Source organism: Chiloscyllium punctatum, chromosome 46 (genome assembly GCF_047496795.1).
Source record: "Chiloscyllium punctatum isolate Juve2018m chromosome 46, sChiPun1.3, whole genome shotgun sequence".
Lineage (NCBI taxonomy): Eukaryota > Metazoa > Chordata > Chondrichthyes > Orectolobiformes > Hemiscylliidae > Chiloscyllium > Chiloscyllium punctatum.
The window spans coordinates 62,818,360-62,846,223 of NC_092784.1; the positions used below are offsets into that span (position 1 = coordinate 62,818,360).

A 27,864-nucleotide genomic window follows, 5' to 3' on the forward strand; every position below is an offset into this window, starting at 1 on the left:
TCTCATACACGTTGATGTCATAATCCCAGGAAAAAGACTCTCTCTGTCTACTCTATCTAATCCTCTGATCATCTTGTATGCCTCTATCAAATTCCCTCTTCGCCCTCTTCTTGCCAATGAGAACAGGCTCAAGTCTCTCAGCCTTTCCTTCTAAGATCTTCCCTCCAGTCCAGGCAACATCCTGGTAAATCTCCTCTGCACCTTTTCCAATGCTTCCACATCCTTCCTGAAATATGGGGACCAGAACTGTACACAATATTCCAAGTGTGGCTGCACCAGCGTTTTGTATAGTTGCAGCATGATGTTGCGGCTCTGGAACTCAATCCCTCTACCAATGAATCCTAACACACCGTATGCCTTCTTAACAGCACTATCCACCTGGATGGAAACTTTCAGGGATCTATGTACATGGACTCCAAGATCCCTCTGCACGTCCACCCTACCAAGAATCTTTCCATCGACCCAGTACTCTGCCTTCCTGTTATTCTTCCCAAAGTGCATCATCTCACATTTAGCTGCATTAAACTATATGTACAGCATGGAAACAGACCCTTCGGTCCAACCCGTCCATGCTGACCAGATATCCCAACCCAATCTAGTCCCACCTGCCAGCACCCGGCCCATATCCCTCCAAACCCTTCCTATTCATATACCCATCCAAATGCCTCTTAAATGTTGCAATTCTACCAGCCTCCATCACTTTCTCTGGCAGCCCATTCCACACACGTACCACTTTCTGTGTGAAAAGGTTGCCCCTTAGATCTCTTTTATATCTTTCCCCTCTCACCCTAAACCTATGCCCTCTACTTCTGGACTCCCCCACCCTAGGCAAAAGACCTTGTTTATTTACCTTATCCATGCCCTTCATGATTTTATAAACTTCTGTAGGATCACCCCTTAGCCTTCGACGCTCCAGGGAAAACAGCCTCTCCCTATCAACATCTCCCTATAGCTCAAATCCTTCATCCCTGGCAATATCTTTGTAAATTTTTTCTGAAACCTTTCAAGTTTCACAACATCATTCCAATAGGAAGGAGACCAGAATTGCATGCAATATTCCAAAAGTGGCCTAACCAATGTCCTGTACAGCCGCAGCATGACCTTCCCAACTCCTGTACTCAATACTCTGACCAATAAAGGAAAGCATACCAAACGCCTCCTTCACTATCCAATCTACCTGTGACTCCACTTTCAAGGAGCTATGAACCTGCACTCCAAGGTCTCTTTGTTCAGCAACACTCCCCAGGACCTTACCATTAAGTGTATAAGTCCTGCTAAGATTTGCTTTCCCAAAATGCAGCACCTCGCATTTATCTGAATTAAACTCCATCTGCCACTCCTTAGCCCAACTCCTTAAAAGTTTCACACAGTCAGTGACTTGGGTGGTTGGAAAATATATTGTCATTTTTGGTGATGTAGTACACCACCTTTTACTGGGCCAGAGATCATTACTTAAGATTACGAAACTGATGAGCTAACCTGGCAAATTTAAACCTTCTCTACAATGTCTCCTCAGAAACTCAGTGCAGTACCTGTGCAATATCATCTGCAAATTAGCAAGATGTTGATGGAGATTGCTATGCTACAACACGGCAGTGAACCCTCTTGCTAATTAAACCAAACACTCAGAAAAGCTCACCTCGCCTCATAATCTGTTAAAGTATGAGTGACAGAGAACTCCCAAATTCCACTATTCAAAGAATATAATATCAATTTATTCTTTAACTCTAAAAGTGAACACTAAACAGCAACTATTTACAACTCTAAGCCTCCCTTTCTCTTAACTGCTTATTATCTGCCTCCCACTCTATAGCAATATAATGTTCCAGTAAAATCTTATTAAAATTGCATCAGCTTAATTTCAAACCACACAGTGGCTTTCGTCATTGGTGTCTGTCTTCTTCTGGCTGAAGATCTCCCTGAGTCATCTTTCTTTTTACTGTGAAGATGTTTCATATGAAAAAAGATAGAGGGTGTTTTGCTGGTAGTTACTCTATTTAACTTTCAAAATGCCTGCTTCTTTATACCCCAAGCATCAGATTGCCTTATAGGTTTGAGGTTGGCAAAAACAATAAAATCAAACTCAACTGGGGCATAATTTAAACTGGCTAAATTCAAATTGTTGTCAAAACAGCAACCAAAACTCAGGTATACATTTCATAGCCAAATGTTACATATTTTCAATTTTCCAGTGCACTGTGAGACTGCCAGCTAGTCTTATGACAGGTGCTTGTAAGCTCTCAGTGCAAGACAGCATTCACTCTCTCTTAAAGGTACAGTACACACCTTTAACTTCATAACAGCTGGCAGAACCTAACCCTTATCTTGAAACTGGAGCTTAACATAAAGCTCACTCACTCACCCTGTCTCTAGTGAAGACTTGAATCCACTGCTTTCTTTCCTTTCCCTGTTCTAGATATCACCCTGAGAAGAAGGGACGAAGTGAGAGGAAATGCCATTTTATTGAAGTTAAACAATATTGTTTGTGGTCAGACAGGTTCATACACCTTCATACATATAAGCATGCAGAAGGGAAGACATAATTTCTCGAGTATTAATGCAGTTATGTGAGCAAAACTATGCGAAGTTTCACAAATACAAACAACTGACTGTGTATCTAAAAAGCAGAAAAATCGACATTTCGGGCAAAAGCCCTCCGAAACGATGATTTTCCTGCTCCCCGGATGATGCCTGGCCTGCTGTGCTTTTCCAGCACAACTCTAATCTTGACTCTAATCTCCCACCTTCACCTGCGTATCTAAAAACTCATAGCCATTTTCTCCATCATGCCAAGGTTCAGTTAATCTTTGGGGACTGACTCACCTTTGTTTATAGAATCTACAGAAACAGAAGGAAATAACTGCAGTCACCACAAATGTAGAGAACAGTGCCACAAGCATCCAGGTCACAACCTGTGAACCTGAACAAAACAGAAAACAGGATCAGAACTTACACACACGGCCAACAGGCAGGCCAGCTTTTTCACTGACTGGACTGCCCAATACACAAACTACCAGTAGCTGCTTTCACTACATTTTCTCATCAGGCAGCTCTCTTCTGATTCAGAAGGTTACGGTGTAAACCATGACTCCAGGACTTGACTTCAGACAACAGCAGTGCAACACTGAGGGTGTGCAGCACTGTTAGGAGGTCAGTACTGAGTGTATGCTGCACTGTCAGAGGGTCAGTACTCTGAGTGTGCTGCACTGCCGGTCAGTGTTGAGGGAGTACCACACTGTCTGAGGGTCAGTACACAGGGTGTGCTGCACTGTCTGAGGGTCAGTGCGGAGGGAGTGCTGCACTGTTGGAGGGTCAGTGCTGAGGGAGTGCCATACTGTTGGAGGGTCAATACTGAGGGAGTGCTGCGCTGTTGGAGGGTCAGTGCGAAGGGACTGCTGCACTGTCGGAGGGTCAGTGCGGAAGGCGTGCTGCACTGTTGGAGGGTCAATACTGAGGGAGTGCTGCACTGTTGGAGGGTCAGTGCGAAGGGACTGCTGCACTGTTGGAGGGTCAGTGCTGAGGGAGTGCTGCACTGTCGGAGGGTCAGTGCGGAAGGCGTGCTGCACTGTTGGAGGGTCAGTGCTGAGGGAGTGCTGCACTGTTGGAGGGTCAGTACTAAGGGAGTGTTGTACTATGGGAGAGTCAGTGCTGAGGGTCTGTTGAAAGCCATTCTGGGTTGTGATAAGGTGATGTATGAATTCTTTAATATTAATTTGCCATGATTTATATCAATTCCTCTTTGCTGAAAATGCATTTTCCCATTGTGGTTGAGCTTGAGTTTAAAATAAAAACGGAAACAGCTGGGAAAACTCAGGATGTCTGCAGCATCTGCGGACAGAAAGCAGAATTAATACTGAAGAAGAGTCACTGGATCTGAAATGTTAACTCTGCTTTCCCTTCACAGATGCTTCTAGACCTGCTGAGGTTTTCCCATTGTATCTGTTTTTGTTTCTGATTTCCAACATCCACAGTCGTTTGGTTTTTTTTTGTAAAGATCCTGACTTTGACCTTGGAAAATACTGAGTCACGGCTCTTTCCACATTACACGGATATCATTGTTTCTCATTGGGTTGCTGGAGATCCTGAACTGTTTTCATTTCAAACATCTGGAAGTACCATCACTATTTCCTTCCCAAACCACTCCCTTACCCCTGTTCACCAACATTACCTTGTGTTTTGAAGTGAAGGTATGGCCCTCTACGTCCCTCTCCTCCAATAGTGGACGCTGTCATCCAGATTGTGTAAGTACTGTCGGGCTCCAAGTGTAACAATGTATATCTGTCTAATGTGTAGCTTAAATTGCGAGCTGTGAGGAAGAACAAAGTTTTGAGAAGTACATCTTTTTCCCTCATAGAGCCAACATAGAGGAGCATGTAATCATTCATATTTCATCCATGCAGGAACCCTTCAAGTATACGTCCAGCTAAGTGAATGTTGAGGCTTATTCAACAATGGGGCCAATATCCAAGATTCACACACATACACATTTACAGTCCTGCAGAATCAATGTATCTCAATCAGGAGCCATGCGTTTGTAGCTAACCTGTGATTCCAGGCCAAATACAAGCCTTACTGCGACACATCTCACCCATTCACAGGGGTTTCACTGTAAGCACGGAGATTACACACCCATGGAGTGGGCTTTCATGGTGAGCACCAGACATATTGTACCTATAAATGGGAAGGACATGCTGAGCACCAGAGATAACGCAGCACTGAGTGTGGGACATGGTAAACACCAGACATTACACAGCACTGAGTGGGGTTACACAGAGGTTACACATTCCCTCTGTTAGACTTACACAAAAGGCTTCTCACTCAATCTCCTTGTATCATAAATGTTTTACGTGAATTGTCAATTTAATCCACCATTGAAATACAACTCTAATAAGTAGCTGAAACAGTTTAATGACAGTTGTTAATAACTGCCAATCAATTCTGGTCCAGTAAATGAGAAGCAAAACCATAATGCATTTCTTCAGGCTGTGGATTGTTGAAGGAGATTTTAATAGTGTCAGATTTTAATTTTTTTTTCCTTTCTGCCATTTTTTTCTCTCTCTGTCTCTTATTGCAGTCTATTTTCTCTTTCTTTTGTACTTATCTCTGTATAATAACCTCTAACTTATCCTCTTTCTTGATCATTTTTTTATGATTCTAGATCCTGAAGTCTTATTGAGGAAGGAGATACCAGCATGGTCATGTTCTTCAGCAATGCTCTCTGCACATTGTTATTAGCTTGTTCTTAACACAGTAAAATGGTTTGGAGCTGAAGGCTGAAAGAAAGTTGCACTGGCTGGCAGTTCAGTATGGGGTGACCCACTTCAGTGAGTTCCAGGCCGTCGGGTATCCACTGGCAGTGTCAGGAAAGTAGAGCTTAGGGTTGTGACTCTGGCTGTGAAATAGATTAATTTCTCTGCCACAGCTATGATAGTCAAAGAGAATTCAAAATCCTAAAAACCTAGCTTGAGATATTGCAAGCAATCAGTGACTGCTCAGGACAGACTTTGCAAAGCCTGTGGCAGAGGGATATCAGTACTCAACTGTTGCAAGTCACATGAATTACACAAGCTGTTGGATTCAGGACCAAGATGTGAAAATAAAATGGATGAAACTACTTTAGCTGTGGTCTCACTAATATCCTGTGTGCTGGTAGCAAGGCACCTACTTTTATACTCTATTCTCATTGTAATAAAGGTCAACATGCAACTATGTCCCAATTATTTGCTGTCCCTACCTGCTAACCTTTATGATTGATGGACAAGGACACCACGAAAATCATTCTGTGCTGCTGTATTCAGCATTCTCTCTTTACTTCAATAAGATCTTGCTTTTCTGATCTTGCTTTTCTGATCTTGCTTTTCTGATCTTGCTGCCAAAATTGAAAACCTCACATTTTCACATTATACTCTATTTGTTAAGATTTCCGTCCACTCATTTAATCCACTTTATTTCTTTGTAGACTCTTTACATCCCTCTCACACTTGTTTTCCTACCTATCTCTATATCATCAACAATTGTGGCAACTCTTTGTCTGAGTCATTAAAATGGATCATAGATCCCACCATTCAATCCTGTGGCACCAACCTGAAAATGAGCAACTTGTAATTTTTGAGAAGATTTGTGGCTCATGTTGTGGTTCAGATTGTAGGTTTGCTCACTGAGCTGGAAGGTTTGTTTTCAGACGTTTCGTCACCATGCTAGGTAACATCATCATTGAGTCTCCGGTGAAGCACTGGTGTTATGTCCCACTTTCTATTTATGTGTCTTAGTCTCTTAAGGTGGGTGATATCATTTCTGGGTTTTTTTTCTGAGGTTGGGAAATGGGGTCCAAATCGATGTGTTTATTGATGGAGTTCCGATTTGAATGCCAGGCCTCTAGGAATTCCCGTGCATGTCTCTGTTTAGCCTGTCCTAGGATGGATGTATTGTCCCAGTCAAAGTGATGTCCTCCTTCAACTATATGTAAGAATATTAGTGATGGTGGGTCATGTCTTTTCATGGCAGGTTGGTGTTCGTGTATCTTAGTGGCTAGTCTTCTGCTTGTCTGTCCGATGTACTGTTTGTTCCAGTCCCTGCATGGTATTTTGTAAATAACATTTGTTTTGCTGATTGTTTGTGATAGTATCCTTCAGGTTCATCAGCTGCTGTTTAAGTGCATTGGTAGGTTTGAGGGCTACTATGATGTCAAGTGGTCGGAGTAGCCTGCTAGTCATTTCAGAGATGCCTTTGATGTATAGTATTGTGACCGGAGTTTCTGGGTCCATTGTGCCTGTTTATTTGGGTTTGTTGTTTAGGAATCGGCGGACTGTGTTTATTGGGTACCCATTCTTCTCATATACGCTGTATAGGTATTTTTCTTCTGCTGCTGCAGTGTGTTGTGGCCTGTTTTAATAATATCCTGATGCAGCTCTGTTTGTGGGTGTTGGGATGATTACTTCTGTAGTTGAGTATCTGGTCTGTGTGCGTTGCTTTCCTGTAGCTGCTGGTCTGAAAGTCTCCATTAACTGTTCCACTGCGACATCTAGAAAGGGGAGTATGTTGATGTTCTCCTCTTTTGTGAATTTTATGCCAGTAAAGGTACTGTCAATGATGCTGTAGGTTTCCTTTAATTTGTTCCATTTTTTGTTGTGATGATAAAGGTGTCATCCACGTAGCGGACTCAAAGTTTGGGCTGTTCTTTCAAGCCTCCCCCATCCAACCAATGGGCAGCACGGTGGCACAGTGGTTAGCACTGCTGCCTCACAGCGCCAGAGACCCGGGTTCAATTCCCGCCTCAGGCGACTCTCTGTGTGGCGTTTGCACATTCTCCCCGTGTCTGTGTGGGTTTCCTCCGGGTGCTCCGGTTTCCTCCCACACTCCAAAGATGTGCAGGTCAGGTGAATTGTCCATGCTAAATTGCCCGTAGTGTTAGGTAAGGGGTAGATGTAGGGGTATGGGTGGGTTGCGCTTCGGCGGGGCGGTGTGGACTTGTTGGGCCGAAGGGCCTGTTTCCACACTGTAAGTAATCTAATCTAATCTAATCTAAAAAAACCCCAAACTTTGGGTCCACTCTATGGGTGACACCTTTGTCATCACAAAATGGAACAAATTAGAGGAAACCTACAACATCATCAACAATATCCTGACAGGCATAAAATTCACAAAAGAGGAGGAGAACGACAACAGACTCCCCTTCCTAGTTGTCACAGTGGAACGAACAGTTAATGGAGAACTTCAGACAGGAAAGCAACACACACTGACCAGATACTCAAATACAGAAGCAATCATCTCAATACCCAAAAAAAGAGCTGCATCAGGACATTATTTAAACAGGCCACAACACACTGCAGCACCCAGGAACTATGAGCTGCAGAAGAATAATACCTATACAGCGTATTTGAGAAGAACCGGTCGCTGATAAACACAGTCCGCTGATTCCTAAACAACAAACCCAGACAAGCAGACACAACGGGCCCAGAAACTCTAGCCAGATTACCATACATGAAAGACACCTCTGAAATGACTACCTCCCTACTCCAACCTCTTGGCATCATGGTAGCCCACAAACCTACCAAAACACTTAAACAGCAGCTGATGAACCTAAAGGATTCTATAGAAACAACCAGCAAAACAAATGTCATTTACAAAATACCATGCAAGGACAGACAGGCAGAAGACTAGCCACCAGGATACATGAACACCAACCAGCCACTAAAAGACATGACCCACCATCGCTAGTATTCTTACATATAGTTGAAGGAGGACACCACTTTCACTGGGACAACACGTCCATCCTAGGGCAGACTAAACAGAAACACGCACAGGAATTCCGAGAGACCTGGCATTCAAATCGGAACTCTGTCAATAAACACATCGATTTGGACCCCACTTACGAACCTTTGAGAAAAAGAACCAGAAACGATATCACTCACCTTAACAGACCAAGATACATAAATAGAAAGTGGGATATAACACCAGTGCTTCACTGGAGGCTTACTGATGATGTTACCTAGCATGATGACGAAACGTCTGAAAACAAACCTTCTAACTCAGCAAGCAAGCTTACAATCTGAATGAGCAATTTTTCCCGACTCTCCATTTCCTGATTATCAGTAGATCCTCTATCTACACTGATATGTCACCCAATACAATAAGACCATAAATAGCAACAGGAATAGGCAATTCAGCCCCTTGAGCCTTGAATTTACCATTCAATAGGATTATGGCTCATCTGACATTCTTCTTGCCAACTTTCTTGCATTTTCCCTGTAACTCCTGATTCTATCTATCTCAGCCTTAAATATGCACAAGGACCCGTTCCCCTGCAGCTGTGGTGAGGTGTTCCAAAGACACTCAAACCTCTGAGAGAAGAAATTCCCTTTTATCTCAATGAGCTCTTGTTCAGTAACCTTTTATATAACACCATTTGGAATGCATTCTAGAAATGTAAATATGCCATATATACTGGTTCCCTTAATTCAGCCTGCTTTTTACATCCTCAAAGAACTATAATTAATTTGACAAACATGATTTCCCTTTCACAAAATCATGTTGACTGCCTGATATTATTTTGTTTTTCTAAATGTCCAGCTAATATTTCCTTCATAATGAATTCTGTCAATTTTCCTGTTATGGAGTTAGGCTAACAAGCCATGGTTTTCTGCTTTCTATATCCCTATTTTCTTGAATGGTGCTGTTACATTTACAGTTTTCCCTTCCGTTCAGACTTTTCCAGAATCCAATAACTCTACAGCCACATCCTTTAAGTCTGTAGGAAGCAGGTACTTGGGCCAAATGAATCTGCAAGCCTTCTGTTTAGCTTGTAATAGTGATTGTTTTAAGTTCATCTCTTTCTTTAGCTGCCCATTTTCCCACTATTTTTGGGATATATTTTGTATCTTCTACTAATAAGACATTTACAACATACAAAATGCTAAATAGATTCTTCTTACTCTTTTGATTTGCAAGTCCACCTGGATTCTTGACGTAGTACAGAGTGAGGTATTTTATAAACCCCCGTTGCTGATCCAGTGGGAGATCCTTCCATAGCAGAGTGACCCCAGTCTGGGAGATATTTAGAATTGAGATTTCAGGCCCAGCAAGAGGAACTGTGAGAGAATGAAAATGAAACACTAACATGGAGCAAAAATAACATCCAAGAAATGTTTCATGTACTGCATCTTCGTGAGAACAGGCATCAGTTAACCTGAGGTGATCTGAAAATTGGAAGCATTGAATTGAATAATAACAATTTGTTTTATGGAATTTGAGAAATGTCACATTGATGGAACTGAGCTGATGACTATTTATCGAGTTCCTCCACCATAACCTTCATCATTGTAAATTACATCTTCTCTCAGCCTCGGTATTCAGGTCTCTCCTAGATTCCTAATTCTGAATTTATCCATAAGACTATAACAGCATAAGACATAGGAGGGGAAGTAAGGCCATTCAGCCCGTCGAGTCCACTCCGCCATTCAATCATAGCTGATGGGCATTTCAACTCCACTTACCCACACTCTCCCCATAGTCCTTAATTCCTTGCGAGATTAAGAATTGATCAGTCGCTGCCTTGAAGACATTTAATGTCCCAGCCTCCACTGCGCTCTGCGGCAATGAATTCCACAGGCCCACCACTGTCTGGCTGAAGAAATGTCTCCTCATTTTCATTCTAAATTGACCCCCTCTAATTCTAACACTGTGTGTCCACAGGTGCTAGTCTCCCTGCCTAATGGACACAAATTCGAAGCGTCCACCCTTTCTAAGCCATGCATTATCTTGTAAGTTTCTATTCGATCTCCCCTCAACCATCTAATCTCTGATAATACAATCCCAGGATCCTCAGCTGTTCATCATATGTTAGGCCAATCCAAAGATCCTCCATGTGAATCTCCACTGGACACGCCCCAGTGCCATTATATCCTTCCTGAGGTGTGGGGCCCAAAATTGGACACAGTATTCTAAATGGGACCTAACTAGAGCTTTATAAAGTCTCAGAAGCACAACTCTGCTTTTATATTCCAACCCTCTTGAGATAAATGGCAACATTACATTTGCTTTCTTAATCATGGACTCAACCTGCAAGTCAACCTTCAGAGAATCCTGGACTAGCACTCCCAGATCCCTTTGTACTTTGGCTTTATGAATTTTCTCACTGTTTATAAAATAGTCCATGCCTGTATTCTTTTTTCCAAAGTACAAGACCTTGCTTTTGCTCATGTTGAATTTCATCAGCCATTTTCTCGCACTTTCTCTTTTGTAATGGCTATCATTACTCAACTCTGCTCCCTGACTCTCCTTAATTGTTGGGATATTACTCATGTCTTCCACTGTGAAGACTGACACAAAGTACTTATTAAGTTCTTCAGCTATTTCCTTATCTCCCATCACTAGCCTTCCTGCAATAATTTGGACTGGTCCAATTTCTACGTTCTGCCTCTCGTTTGTTTTTATGTATTTAAAGAAACTTTTGCTATCATTTCTAATATTACTGGCTAGCTTACCTTCATATTTGATCCTCTCCTTCCTTATTTCTCCCTTGTTATCCTCTGTTTGTTTTTGTAGTCTTCCCAATCTTCTGATTTATCAGTGCTCTTGGCCACTTTATAGGTGCTATCTTTTTCTGTGATACATTTCCTGACTTCCTTTGTCAGCCATGTCTGTGTAATCTACCCCCCCCCCCCCACAAGATATCTTTCTTTTCTTTGGGATGAACCTCTGTACTGTATCCTCAATTACACCACCTAGAAACTCCTGCTATTGTTGCTCTCCTGTTTTCCCCACTAGGTTCTGCTTCCAGTTAATTTTCGTCAGTTCCTCTCTCATGCCCCTGTAATTACTTTTATTTAACTGTAACACCATTACATCCAATTTTGCCTTCTCTCTTTCAAACTGCAGACTGACTCTACCATATTATGATTACTGCCTCCTAAGTGTTCCCTTACTTTAAGATCTTTTATAAAGTCTGGTTCATTACATAGCACTAAGTCCAGAATAGCCTGCTCCAAATTGAAGCAGGCTATTCTGCTTCAAAGACATTCTGTAAGCATTCCATGAATTCCCATTCTTTGAATCCACCGGCAACATTATTCACCCAGTCCATTCATATATTGAAGTCCCCCATGATCATCCTGGTGAATCCACAATGTATGTTTCCTTTCACGTTAATCTTGTCTCTGTAATAGATTACAGAAAACTGCACACATTGTAGCCGAACCAATATTAGTAGCTGATTTGTGAGTACACAGTTGTGAATAACACAGGCCATTTAGCCTAACTGCTCTGTGCTGGTGCCTGTGGTCTGCTTGAAGCTGATCCCACATTGCCTGATTTCACCCAACAGAATGTCCTTCCCTTCTCTCTCATTGTTTTACCCAGGTTGTCTTAATAGTAAAGGTCTTTCCAGTGGTCATCCCTCATTCAGCCTTTCAGTGGAGGACGAAGGGTAAGTAGGGTAGTAGGAGAATATAGCTGCAGTCTGCTAACTCATATGCACGGTGCAGTTAGGCTAAATGGCCTGTGTTGTGGGCAGCACGGTGGCACAGTGGTTAGCACTGCTGCCTCACAGCGCCGGAGACCCGGGTTCAATTCCCGCCTCAGGCGACTGACTGTGTGGAGTTTGCACGTTCTCCCTGTGTCTGCGTGGGTTTCCTCCGGGTGCTCCGGTTTCCTCCCACAGTCCAAAAATGTGCAGGTCAGGTGAATTGGCCATGCTAAATTGCCCGTAGTGTTAGGTAAGGTGTAGACGTAGGGGTATGGGTTGGTTACGCTTCGGCGGGGCGGTATGGACTTGTTGGGCCGAAGGGCCTGTTTCCACACTGTAAAGTAATCTAATCTAAAAATATATCACTGCCCCTTGCCTATACCCAGTAATCTACCGGGTTTATTTATGACTGTTTTATATTCATGGTCCCAGAAGTGGAAATATCTCCAAATCGTTGACCCTATCAAATTTCTTCAGAGAGCTGTAGAGCTCATGTAGGTTGACTCTGTCGAGAAAAGAGTCCCAGAGCTCAATATTACCACCTCTCTCAGGAAGATTTGCAGGTAAACAGGTTTCACTGACAGCAACAGGAAATGGTACCTCCTTCTTCTGCATAAACCAGAGTGGACACTGGGCCTCCCAATCCTGCCTGATATCGAGCGTACACTGAGATCCTGTACAGAAGCAGGGGATACAGAAGACCTGAAAAGAAAACAGGCTATCAGCGCTCAGGAACAAGCCTACACAAGCAGATGTGAATTGAGTTCAGCATGCACACCATTGAGAGAATGGAACCATCACTTGCTCGCTTCTGTCCCAGTCTTGTTTTGTAAGCATAGGATTAGATACAGAGTAAACATTCTTGCTACACTTTCCCATTAAAAACTCCCAAGTCAGAAACAGCTAGGGGTTAGATCCAGAGCAAAACTGCCTCTACACTGTCACCATCAAACACTTCCAGGCTGGTACTAACAGGAGGTTAGATCCAGAGCAAAGCTGCCTCTACACTGTCACCATCAAACACTTCCAGGCTGGTACTAACAGGAGGTTAGATCCAGAGCAAAGCTGCCTCTACACTGTCACCATCAAACACTTCCAGGCTGGTACTAACAGGAGGTTAGATATTGAGCAAAGCTTTGTCCATTCTTTTCAATTGAAAGTATAGTTACCTCCACGCTTTGTCTGGAGACTCACTGAAGATGTTATGTAGTATGGTGATGAAACATCTGAAAATGAATCTTCCAGCTCTGAGCAAACCTACATCCAGTAAAGCTCTGTCAAAACTGTCCCTAACAAACAATCCCAGGACAGAGACACCACAAGACTAGATAAAGAGTAAAACTCTCCCTACATTTGAATAAATTAGAGATTAATCAGTAGCAATTTCATGCTGTGGTTACTTGGCTGCTGGGACATGACTCAGACTGATAAACTCATTTCACATTTTTATCCTGTCAATCTATGCTTGCTTAAAAATCTGCACCAGCTTACACTTACCTTCCACTAAGGTTACACACACATTCGCTGCTGGTATTTTTTTCCAGTTGAGTGTGTTTTCTGAATTTACCGGTATTTTATACCATTCCACCACAAACTCTTCAGGAGTTGCATTGGCTGGTGGCTCCCAAAACACCTGTACTGAGCGGTTCCTGCTGTGAACTGTCATATTGAATGGTGGCGGAAAGCCTGAGCAAAACAAGCAATACAAATCAGTTCACTTTGGAATTCTAGCTGACACCCTGCTCCCACCCCCACTCCCCCCACCATCCCACTCCACTAAATTCCTTGCCCCTATGAAGGTGCATGGCTCAATCTCACAGTGCTGCTGTGATTGTCTGTTATATGCAGCGTGCAATGGAACCAGTGGATATACTTGCAACCGCTGTTTGTCATATTCACTTTTACTGGTATCTGAAACTCCATGTGGAGAGGGAAATGTAGTAGTGCACGTTTGTCATGGTGTACTGATAATACACTGAGTTAATGATGTAGCTAATGGTCTGGGGACATGGGTTTTAATCCCATCATGGCAGTGCAGTTGACTCTTAACAGTCCTGTGAATTTTTCTCCGAAAACCACTGTGTTCAAGGGCAGTTTGGAATGGTAATAATCACCCCCATGCCATGAAAGAATAAAAGCAGGTACAATTTCTTATACACGTGTGCAAGGGGCAGTGATGTGTACACACTACTGTTCTCTCAACACATTTATATAGGCCTTTGATATCTGTTTGAGGTACGGTTCACCCTGCGCACTGTGTACATCTCTGGGTTTATGTTTACCTGCTGTGAGGTTGAGTATGGCTGGCTGAGTTGCTCCAACAGAGTTGTGTGCAGTGACGTTCACCCATTGAGTGGTCCTTGGAAGGTTGAGGCTACAGCAGGCAGTCGATGATATTGCTTCCTCTGTTGTCATTTTTCTGTAGACCACTGAGTATTTCTGAATTATTCCTCTTGCTTGATGTTGTTCAAGATGCTGCAAACCCACACCCCCCCCAAATAAATTATCGTACTTTGATCTAGTGATGGGTTTGAATGTTGGAAGTTAGAAATTCATGTGTTTGAGTTAGAGAAGGGTCAGAAGGATGAGATGTTCAAATTTTGAATGAGAAATGGAGTTTGAGGAGCTGAATGCTTTAAGCCAGTGTCTGTGTTTGGACAGGTATCAGATCAGAGTGACAGGTAGAATGTGCAGCCATTGCCATGTGATCCACGTGGTGAAATGTTGGAGAAATCAGAGCTGGAAGGAATTAAGCCACATCCAATGGCACACACAGCAGCTCAGAAAGAGTCACCTCAATAAACCATGAAAACATTGTTGGGGTGTAGCTGAGGCAGGTGGGGAATTAGACTGGGACCTTCAGAAAATCATGAAGAGTGATGATTTGATAGAAGAAGCAGAGTATTAACATATGTCTGGGTAAGTCTAGAATTACTGGAACAGAAATGAATCATGAAGGTCAGTACAGTTGGAGATGTGAGGGCATTAGCCAAGGACACCGTCTAAGAGCTGATTAGTAGCTGTAGGAGCAGAACACAGACTTGCAGGGTTTCTCAAGCAACAGATTACCAAAGAACATAGACCACGTCAAGTGTAACCCAGACGGTGATATGATATTGAACATTTTCTCTAGCAACGTGAACTTCCAGACTGGGAGATTTGAGCAGCCCAGAGTTCCTTCTACTTTAGGAAAAAGTGAGGACTGCAGATGCTGGAGATCAGAGCTGAAAATGTGTTGCTGGAAAAGCGCAGCAGGTCAGGCAGCATCCAAGGAGCAGGAGAATCGACGTTTCAGGCATAAGCCCTTCTTTAGGAATGAGGAGAGTGTGCCAAGCGGGTTAAGATAAAAGGTAGGGAGGAGGGACTAGGGGGAGGGGCGTTGGAAATGCAAAAGGTGGAAGGAGGTTAAGGTGAGGGTGATAAGGTGAGGGTGATAGGCCGGAGTGAGGGTGGGGACAGAGAGGTCAGGAAGAAGATTGCAGGTTAGGAAGGCGGTGCTGAGTTCGAGGGTTGGGACTGAGACAAGGTGGGGGGAGGGGAAATGAGGAAACTGGAGAAATCTGAGTTCATCCCTTATGGTTGGAGGGTTCCCAGGCGGAAGATGAGGCGCTCTCCCTCCAGCCGTCGTGTTGCTCTGGTCTGGCGATGGAGGAGTCCAAGGACCTGCATGTCCTTGGTGGAGTGGGAGGGGGAGTTGAAGTGTTGAGCCACGGGGTGGTTGGGTTGGTTGGTCCGGGTGTCCCAGAGGTGTTCTCTGAAACGTTCTGCAAGTAGGCAGCCTGTCTCCCCAATATAGAGGAGGCCACATCGGGTGCAGCGGATACAGTAAATGATATGTGTGGAGGTGCAGGTGAATTTGTGGCGGATATGGAAGGATCCCTTAGGGCCTTGGAGGGAAGTGAGGGGGGAGGTTTGGGCGCAAGTTTTGCATTTCTTGCGGTTGCAGGGGAAGGTGCCGGGAGTGGAGGTTGGGTTGGTGGGGGGGTGTAGACCTGACGAGGGAGTCACGAAGGGAGTGGTCTTGTCGGAACACTGATAGGGGAGGGGAGGGAAATATATCCCTGGTGGTGGGATCCGTTTGGAGGTGGCGGAAATGACGACGGATGATAGGATGTATCTGGAGGTTGGTGGGGTTGTAGGTGAGGACCAGTGGGGTTCTGTCCTGGTGGCGATTGGAGGGGCGGGGCTCGGGCGGAGGAGTGGGAAGTGGATGTGTTGCAGTGGAGAGCATCATTGACCACATCTGGGGGGAAATTGCGGTCTTTGAAGAAGGAGGCCGTTTGGGTTGTTCGGTATTGGAACTGGTCCCCACACTCCCACACAGTCAATACACTCCCACACAGTCCCCACAGTCTCATACAGTCCTTACACTCCCACAGACTCCCCATGCTCCAACACAATCCCCACGTTCCCACACAGTCCCCACATTCCCACACTCCCACACAATCCACACACTCCCACAGTCCATACGCTCCCTCACAGTCCCCACACTTCCACACAGTTCACACGCTCCCACACAGTCCCCACGCTCCCACACAGTCCATGCACTCCCACACAGTCCCCACGCTCCCACACAGTCCCCACACTCCCACACAGTCCATGCACTCCCACACAGTCCACATGCTCCCACACAGTGCCCACGCTCTCACAGTTTCCACGCTCTCATACAGTCCCCACACTCCCACACAGTCCACACACTCCCACACTCTCCATACACTCCCACACAGTTCCCGCGCTCCCACACAGTCCCCGCGCTCCCACACAGTCCCCACGCTCCCACACAGTCCACATGCTCCCACACAGTCCACATGCTCTCACACAGTCCCCACACTCCCACAGTCCCCACGCTCTCACAGTTCCCACGCTCTCATACAGTTCCCATACTCCCACATAGTCCATACACTCCCACACAGTCCATACACTCCCACACAGTCCCCATACTCCCACATAGTCCATACACTCCCACACAGTCCATACACTCCCACACAGTCCCCATGCTCCCACACAGTCCATACACTCCCTAACAGTCCATGCACTCACATACAGTCCCCACACTCCCACACAGTCCCCACGCTCCCACACAGTCCCCGCGCTCCCACACAGTCCCCACGCTCCCACACAGTCCCCACACTCCCACAATGTCCACACGCTCTCACACAGTTCCCATGCTCTCACACAGTCCCCACGCTCTCACACTGTCCATTCACTCCCATACAGTCCCCACACTCCCACACAGTCCCCACACTCCCACACAGTCCCCACACTCCCATACAGTCCCCACACTCCCACAATGTCCACACGCTCCCACACATTCCCCATGCTCCCACACAGTCCCCACACTCCAACACAGTCCATGCACTCTCTCACAGTCCATACGCTCCCCCACATTCCCACGCAGTCCCCACGCTCCCAAACAGTCCCCACGCTCCCACACAGTCCCCACGCTCCCACACAGTCCCCACGCTCCCACACAGTCCCCACGCTCCAACTCAGTCCATACACTCCCACAGTGCATACACAGCCACACAGTCCCCACGTTCCCACACAGTCCATACACTCCCACACGATCCCCACGCTCCCACACAGTCCCAGCACTCCATCACAGTTCATACACTCCCACAGTCCATACACAGCCACACAGTCCCCACGTTCCCACACAGTCCATACACTCCCACACAGTCCCCATGCTCCCACACAGTCCATACACTCCCTAACAGTCCATGCACTCACATACAGTCCCCACACTCCCACACAGTCCCCACGCTCCCACACAGTCCCCACACTCCCATACAGTCCCCACACTCCCACACAGTCCCCACACTCCCACACAGTCCCCACACTCCCACACAGTCCCCACGCTCCCACACAGTCCCCACACTCCCATACAGTCCCCACACTCCCACAATGTCCACACGCTCCCACACATTCCCCATGCTCCCACGCAGTCCCCACACTCCAACACAGTCCATGCACTCTCTCACAGTCCATACGCTCCCCCACATTCCCACGCAGTCCCCACGCTCCCAAACAGTCCCCACGCTCCCACACAGTCCCCACACTCCCACACAGTCCCCACGCTCCCACACAGTCCCCACACTCCCATACAGTCCCCACACTCCCACAATGTCCACACGCTCCCACACATTCCCCATGCTCCCACACAGTCCCCACACTCCAACACAGTCCATGCACTCTCTCACAGTCCATATGCTCCCCCACATTCCCACGCAGTCCCCACGCTCCCAAACAGTCCCCACGCTCCCACACAGTCCCCACGCTCCCACACAGTCCCCACATTCCCACACTCCCACACAATCCACACACTCCCACAGTCCATACGCTCCCTCACAGTCCCCACACTCCCATACAGTCCCCACACTTCCACAATGTCCACCTGCTCCCACACAGTCCCACGCTCCCCCACAGTCCCCACGCTCCCCCACAGTCCCCACGCTCCCACACAGTCCCCACGCACCCACACAGTCCCCACGCTCCCCCACAGTCCCCACGCTCCCACACAGTCCCCACGCACCCACACAGTCCCCACGCACCCACACAGTCCATGCACTCCCACATAGTACCCACACTCCCCCACAGTCCCCACGCTCCCCCACAGTCCCCACGCTCCCCCACAGTCCCCACGCTCCCACACAGTCCCCACGTACCCACACTGTCCATACGCACCCACACAGTCTCCACACTCACACACAGTCCCCACACTCACACACAGTCCCCACGCTCTCACACAATTCCCACACTCCCACACAGTCCCCACGCACCCACACAGTCCATACACTCCCACACAGTCCATACACTCCCACATAGTACCCACACTCCCACACTGTCCATACAGTCCCCACGCACCCACATAGTACCCACACTCCCACACTGTCCATACACTCCCACACTGTCCATACACTCCCACACAGTCCCCACACTCCCACATAGTACCCACACTCCCACACTGTCCATACACTCCCACACAGTCCCCGCACTCCCACATATACCCACACTCCCACACTGTCCATACACTCCCACACAGTCCCCGCACTCCCACATAGTACCCACACTCCCACACTGTCCATACACTCCCACACAGTCCCCACACTCCCACATAGTACCCACACTCCCACACTGTCCATACACTCCCACACAGTCCCCACACTCCCACACTGTCCCCACACTCCCACACTGTCCATACACTCCCACACAGCCGCCACACTCCCACACAGTCCCCACACTTCCACAATGTCCACCTGCTCCCACACAGTCCCACGCTCCCCCACAGTCCCCACGCTCCCCCACAGTCCCCACGCTCCCCCACAGTCCCCACGCTCCCACACAGTCCCCACGCACCCACACAGTCCCCACGCACCCACACAGTCCATGCACTCCCACATAGTACCCACACTCCCCCACAGTCCCCACGCTCCCCCACGCTCCCCCACAGTCCCCACGCTCCCCCACAGTCCCCACGCTCCCACACAGTCCCCACGTACCCACACTGTCCATACGCACCCACACAGTCTCCACACTCACACACAGTCCCCACGCTCTCACACAATTCCCACACTCCCACACAGTCCCCATGCACCCACACAGTCCATACACTCCCACACAGTCCATACACTCCCACATAGTACCCACACTCCCACACTGTCCATACACTCCCACACTGTCCATACACTCCCACACAGTCCCCACACTCCCACATAGTACCCACACTCCCACACTGTCCATACACTCCCACACAGTCCCCACACTCCCACATAGTACCCACACTCCCACATAGTACCCACACTCCCACACTGTCCATACACTCCCACACAGTCCCCACACTCCCACACAGTCCCCACACTCCCACATAGTACCCACACTCCCACACTGTCCATACACTCCCACACAGTCCCCACACTCCCACATAGTACCCACACTCCCACACTGTCCATACACTCCCACACAGTCCCCACACTCCCACACTGTCCCCACACTCCCACACTGTCCATACACTCCCACACAGCCTCCACACTCCCACACAGTCCCCACACTCCCACACTGTCCATACACTCCCACACAGTCCCCACACTCCCACATAGTACCCACACTCCCACACTGTCCATACACTCCCACACAGTCCCCACACTCCCACACTGTCCATACACTCCCACACAGCCTCCACACTCCCATACAGTCCCCACACTCCCACAATGTCCACCTGCTCGCCCACAGTCCCCACGCTCGCCCACAGTCCCCACGCTCGCCCACAGTCCCCACGCTCCCACGCAGTCCCCATGCTCCCACACAGTCCCCGCGCTCCCACACAGTCCCCACGCTCCCACACAGTCCATGCACTCCCACATAGTACCCACACTCCCCCACAGTCCCCACGCTCCCCCACAGTCCCCACGCTCCCCCACAGTCCCCACGATCCCCCACAGTCCCCACGCTCCCCCACAGTCCCCACGCTCCCACACAGTCCCCACGTATCCACACTGTCCATACGCACCCACACAGTCTCCACACTCACACACAGTCCCCACGCTCTCACACAATTCCCACACTCGCACACAGTTCCCACGCACCCACACAGTCCATACACTCCCACACAGTCCCCACACTCCCACATAGTACCCACACTCCCACACAGTCCCCACGCACCCACACAGTCCATACACTCCCACACAGTCCCCACACTCCCACATAGTACCCACACTCCCACACTGTCCATACACTCCCACACAGTCCCCACACTCCCACACAGTCCCCACACTCCCACACTGTCCATACACTCCCACACAGTCCCCACACTCCCACACAGTCCCCACACTCCCACACTGTCCATACACTCCCACACAGTCCCCACACTTCCACACAGTCCCCACACTCCCACATAGTACCCACACTCCCACACAGCCTCCACACTCCCATACAGTCCCCACACTCCCACAATGTCCACCTGCTCCCACACAGTCCCCACACTCCCCCACATTCCCCACGCTCCCCCACAGTCCACACGCTCCCCCACAGTCCCCACGCTCCCACACAGTCCCCACGCTCTCACACAGTCCCCACGCTCTCACACAGTCCTCACATACCCACACTGTCCATACACTCCCACACAGTCCATAAACTCCGACACAGTCCATACACTCCCCCACATTCCCACGCAGTCCCCATGCTCCCACACAGTCCCCGCGCTTCCACACAGTCCCCACGCTCCCACACAGTCCCCGCACTCCCACACAGTCCCCACACTCCCACACAGTCCCCACACTCCCACACAGTCCATACACTCCCCCACATTCCCACACAGTCCCCACACTCCCACACAGTCCACACGCTCCCACACAGTCCCCACACCACCACACAGTCCATAAACTCCCACACAGTCCCCACAGTCCCATTCAGTCCCCACACTCATACGCAGTCCCCACGCTCCCACACAGTCCCCACATACCCACACAGTCCGTACACTCCCACACAGTCCCCACACTCCCACACAGTCCGTACACTCCCACACAGTCCGTACACTCCCACACAGTCCCCACACTCCCACACAGTCCCCACGCTCCCACACAGTCCATGCATTCCCATATAGTCCCCACGCTCCCACAATGTCCACACCCTCCCACAATGTCCACACGCTCCCCCACAGTCCCCACACTCCCACACAGTCCCCACACTCCCACACAGTCCCCACACTCCCACACAGTCCCCACACTCCCACACAGTCCATACATTCCCACACAGTCCCCACGCTCCCACACTGTCCATACATTCCCACACAGTCCCCACGCTCCCACACTGTCCATACACTCCCACACAGTCCCCACACTCCCACAGATTCCCCACACTCACACACAGTCCATACATTCCCACACAGTCCCCACGCTCCCACACAGTCCCCACACTCCCACACTGTCCATACATTCCCACACAGTCCCCACACTCCCACACTGTCCATACACTCCCACACAGTCCCCACACTCCCACACAGTCCCCGCGCTCCCACACAGTCCCCGCACTCCCACACAGTCCGTACACTCCCACACTGTCCCCACACTCCCACACTGTCCCCACACTCCCACACAGTCCATGCATTCCCATATAGTCCCCACGCTCCCACAATGTCCACACCCTCCCACAATGTCCACACGCTCCCCCACAGTCCCCACACTCCCACACAGTCCCCACGCTCACACGCAGTCCCCACACTCCCACACAGTCCCCACACTCCCACACAGTCGCCACGCTCCCACACAGTCGCCACGCTTCCACACAGTCCCCACACCATCCCACACAGTCCCCACGCTCACACGCAGTCCCCACACTCCAACACAATCCATGCACTCTCTCACAGTCCATACGCTTCCCCACATTCCCACGCAGTCCGTACACTCCCATGCAGTCCCCACGCTCCTACACAGTCCCCACACTCCCACACAGTCCCAGCGCTCCATCACAGTCCATACGCTCCCGCAGTCCATACACTGCCACACAGTCCCCATGCTCCCACACACTCCCACACAGTCCATACACACCCGCACAGTACCTATGCACCCGCATAGTCCATACACTCCCACACAGTCCCCACGCTTCCACACCGTCCGTACACTCCCACACAGTCCCCACGCTCCCACACAGTCCCCACACTCCCACACAGTCCCCAGGCTCCCACAACAGTCCCCACGCTCCCACACAGTCCATACACTCCCATACAGTCCCCACACTTCCACACAGTCCCCACACCATCCCACACAGTCCCCACGCTTCCACACCGTCCCCACACCATCCCACACAGACCCCACACCATCCCACACAGTCCCCACACCATCCTACACAGTCCCCACGCTTCCACACAGTCCCCACACCATCCCACACACTCCCCACGCTTCCACACAGTCCCCACACTCCCACACAGTCCCCACACCATCCCACACACTCCCCACGCTTCCACACAGTCCCCACACTCCCACACAGTCCCCACACCATCCCACACAGTCCCCACACTCCCACACAGTCCCCACACTCCCACACAGTCCCCACACCATCCCACACAGTCCCCACGCTCCCACACAGTCCCCACACTCCCACACAGTCCCCACGCTCCCACACAGTCCCCACACTCCCACAATATCCACATGCTCCCACATAGTTCCCACGCTCCCACACAGTCCCCACACTCCCACTTAATCCCCACGCTTCCACAGTCCCCACACTTCCACACAGTCCCCAGACTCCCGCACAGTCCCCACACTCCCGGACAGTCCCCACGCTCCCACACAGTCCCCACGCTCCCACACAGTCCATACAATCCCACTCAGTCCCCACGCTCCCACACAGTCCCCACACTCCCACACAGTCCATGCACTCCCACACAGTCCCCACACTCCCACACAGTCCATGCACTCCCACACAGTCCATGCACTCCCACACAGTCCCCACGCTCCCACACAGTCCCCACACTCCCACACAGTCCCCACGCTCCCACACAGTCCCCACGCTCCCACACAGTCCTCACACACCCACACATTCCCCACGCTCCCACACAGTCCCCACGCTCCCACACAGTCCTCACACACCCACACAGTCCCCACACTCCCACATAGTCGATTTGCTCCCCCACAGTTCATGCACTCCACCACAGTCCATGTACTCCCACACAGTCCCTAAGCTCCCAGACAGTCCATAAACTCCTACACAGTCCATACAATCCCACACAGTCCCCACACTCCCACACATTCCCCACGCTCTCACACAGTCCCCACACTCCCAAACTGTCCATACGCTCCCACACAGTCCCCACGCTCCCACACAGTCCCCACGCTCTCACACAGTCCCCACGCTTCCACACAGTCCATTCACTCCCATACAGTCCCCACACTCCCACAATATCCACATGCTCCCACATAGTTCCCACACTCCCACACAGTCCCCACACTCCCACTTAAACCCCACGCTTCCACAGTCCCCACACTTCCACACAGTCCCCAGACTCCCGCACAGTCCATACACTTCCGCACAGTCCCCACGCTCCCACACAGTCCCCACGCTCCCACACAGTCCATACAATCCCACTCAGTCCCCACGCTCCCACACAGTCCCCACGCTCCCACACAGTCCATACAATCCCACTCAGTCCCCACACTCCTACACTATCCATACACTCCCACACAGTCCCCACGCTCCCACACAGTCCCCACGCTCCCACACAGTCCATGCACTCCCACACAGTCCCCACGCTCCCACACAGTCCCCACGCTCCCGGACAGTCCCCACGCTCCCACACAGTCCCCACGCTCCCACACAGTCCATACAATCCCACTCAGTCCCCACACTCCCACGCTGTCCATACACTCCTACACTGTCCATACACTCCCACACAGTCCATACACTCCCACACAGTCCCCACGCTCCCACACAGTCCCCACGCTCCCAGACAGTCCCCACGCTCCCAGACAGTCCCCACGCTCCCAGACAGTCCCCACACTCCCACACAGTCCCCACGCTCCCACACAGTCCCCACGCTCCCACACAGTCCCCACGCTCCCACACAGTCCATGCACTCCCACACAGTCCCCACGCTCCCACACAGTCCCCACGCTCCCACACAGTCCCCACGCTCCCACACAGTCCATGCACTCCCACACAGTCCCCACGCTCCCACACAGTCCCCACGCTCCCACACAGTCCATGCACTCCCACACAGTCCCCACGCTCCCACACAGTCCCCACACTCCCACACAGTCCCCACGCTCCCACACAGTCCCCACGCTCCCACACAGTCCCCACGCTCCCACACAGTCCATGCACTCCCACACAGTCCCCACGCTCCCACACAGTCCCCACGCTCCCACGCAGTCCCCACGCTCCCACGCAGTCCCCACACTCCAACACAATCCATGCACTCTCTCACAGTCCATACGCTTCCCCACATTCCCACGCAGTCCGTACACTCCCACGCAGTCCCCACGCTCCTACAAAGTCCCCACACTCCCACACAGTCCCAGCGCTCAATCACAGTCCATACGCTCCCGCAGTCCATACACAGCCACACAGTCCCCACACTCCCGCACAGTCCCCACGTTCCCACACAGTCCCCACGTTCCCACACAGTCCCCACGCTCCCACGCTGTCCATACACTCCCACACAGTCCCAACACTCCGACACAGTCCATACCCTCCCACAGTCCATACGCTCCCACAGTCCATACACTCCCACACAGTCCCCACGCTCCCACATAGTCCCCACACTCCCACAATGTCCCCACGCTCCCACAGTCCCCCACGCTCCCACAGTCCCCCACGCTCCCACACAGTCCCCACGCTCCGACACAGTCCATACACTCCCACAGTCCATACACAGCCAAACAGTCCCCACGTTCCCACACTGTCCATACACTCCCACACAGTCCACATGCTTCCACACAGTCCCATACAGTCCATACACTCACACGCAGTCCCCACACTCCCACACAGTCCATATGCTCCCCCACATTCCCACGCAGTCCGTATACTCCCACACAGTCCCCACACTCCCACACAGTCCCAATGCTCAGACACAGTCCATACACACCTGCACATTACCTATGCACCCGCATAGTCCATACACTACCACACAGTCCCCATGCTCCCACACTGTCCATACACTCCCACACAGTTCCCCCACGTTCCCACACAGTCCCCACGCTCCCACACAGTCCCCACACTCCCACACAGTCCCCACGCTCCCACACAGTCCCCACGCTCCCACACAGTCCCCAGCTCCCACACAGTCCCCACGTTCCCACACTGTCCATACACTCCCACACAGTCCCCACATTCCCACACAGTCCCCACGTTCCCACACAGTCCCCACAGTCCCACACAGTCCCCACGTTCCCACACTGTCCATACACTCCCACACAGTCCCCACGTTCCCACACAGTCCCCACGCTCCCACACTGTCCATAAACTCCCATACAGTCCCCACGCTCCCACACTGTCCATACACTCCCACACAGTCCCCACACTCCCACACAGTCCCCACGCTCCCACACTGTCCATACACTCCCACACAGTCCTCACGCACCCACACAGTCCCCACACCATCCCACACAGTCCCCATACCATTCCACACAGTCTCCACTCTCCCACACATTCCATACACTCCCATACAGTCCCCACGCTCTCACACAGTTCCCACACTCACACACAGTCTCCAAACTACCACACAGTCCATACTCTCCCACACAATACATACACTCCCAGACAGTCCATACACTCCCACACAGTCCCCACACTCCCAGACAGTCCATACACTCCCACACAGTCCCCACACTCCTACACAATTCCCATGCTCCCACTTAATCCCCATGCTCCCACAGTCCCCACGCTTGCACACAGTCCATACACTCCCACATAGTCCCCACGCTCCCACACAGTGCCAACGCTCCGACACAGTCCCAACGCTCCGACACAGTCCATATGCTCCTACAGTCCATACACAGCCACGTAGTCTCCATGCTCCCACACACTCCCACACAGTCCATACACACCCACACCCCGACACGGTCCGTACACACCCACACCCCGACACGGTCCATACACACCCACACCCCGACACGGTCCGTACACACTCACACCCCGACACGGTCCGTACACACTCACACCCCGACACGGTCCGTACACACCCACACCCCGACACGGTCCGTACACACTCACACCCCGACACGGTCTGTACACACCCACACCCCGACACGGTCCGTACACTCTCACACCCCGACACGGTCCGTACACACCCACACCCCGACACGGTCCGTACACTCTCACACCCCGACACGGTCGGTACACTCACACACCCCGACACTGTCCGTACACTCACACACCCCGACACGGTCCGTACACACCCACACCCCGACACGGTCCGTACACTCTCACACCCCGACACGGTCGGTACACTCACACACCCCGACACGGTCCGTACACTCACACACCCCGACACGGTCCGTACACTCACACACCCCGACATGGTCCGTACACACCCACACCCCGACACGGTCCGTACACTCTCACACCCCGACACGGTCCGTACACACACCCGACACGGTCCGTACACTCACACACCCCGACACGGTCCGTACACACCCACACCCCGACACGGTCCGTACACACCCACACCCCGACACGGTCCGTACACTCCCACACCCCGACACGGTCCGTACACTCACACACCCCGACACGGTCCGTACACACCCACACCCCGACACGGTCCGTACACACCCACACCCCGACACGGTCCGTACACACTCACACCCCGACACAGTCCGTACACACCCCGACACAGTCCGTACACTCCCACACCCCGACACGGTCCGTACACACCCCGACACGGTCCGTACACACCCACACCCCGACACGGTCCGTACACTCCCACACCCCGACACGGTCCGTACACACCCACACCCCGACACGGTCCGTACACACCCACACCCCGACACGGTCCGTACACACCCACACCCCGACACGGTCCGTACATACCCACACCCCGACACGGTCCGTACACACCCACACCCCGACACGGTCCGTACACACCCACACCCCGACACGGTCCGTACACACCCACACCCCGACACGGTCCGTACACACCCACACCCCGACACGGTCCGTACACACCCCGACACGGTCCGTACACACCCACACCCCGACACGGTCCGTACACACCCACACCCCGACACGGTCCGTACACTCCCACACCCCGACACGGTCCGTACACACCCACACCCCGACACGGTCCGTACACACCCACACCCCGACACGGTCCGTACACACCCACACCCCGACACGGTCCGTACACACCCACACCCCGACACGGTCCGTACACACCCCGACACGGTCGGTACACACCCACACCCCGACACGGT

General features: G+C 50.9%; 1 protein-coding gene and 1 long non-coding RNA gene across 2 annotated transcripts in view; one reads left to right on the top strand and one right to left on the bottom strand.

Annotated features, from left to right (window-relative positions):
* Positions 1 to 5,666, top strand: part of LOC140468225 (uncharacterized) — a 17,180-nt gene extending 11,514 nt beyond the window's left edge. The window contains exon 3 of the long non-coding RNA XR_011955620.1: positions 5,159 to 5,666. This is a non-coding gene — a long non-coding RNA (uncharacterized lncRNA). The remainder of the gene's footprint in view (positions 1 to 5,158) is intronic.
* Positions 1 to 27,864, bottom strand: part of LOC140468224 (interleukin-12 receptor subunit beta-2-like) — an 84,621-nt gene that overhangs the window by 9,035 nt on the left and 47,722 nt on the right. The window contains exons 8-13 of the mRNA XM_072564483.1: positions 14,245 to 14,437; positions 13,460 to 13,648; positions 12,563 to 12,664; positions 9,432 to 9,587; positions 4,169 to 4,306; positions 2,824 to 2,920 (exon numbers count right to left, since the gene is read on the bottom strand). Of these exons, the coding sequence (XP_072420584.1) occupies positions 2,824 to 2,920; positions 4,169 to 4,306; positions 9,432 to 9,587; positions 12,563 to 12,664; positions 13,460 to 13,648; positions 14,245 to 14,437 (875 nt within the window). The remainder of the gene's footprint in view (positions 1 to 2,823; positions 2,921 to 4,168; positions 4,307 to 9,431; positions 9,588 to 12,562; positions 12,665 to 13,459; positions 13,649 to 14,244; positions 14,438 to 27,864) is intronic.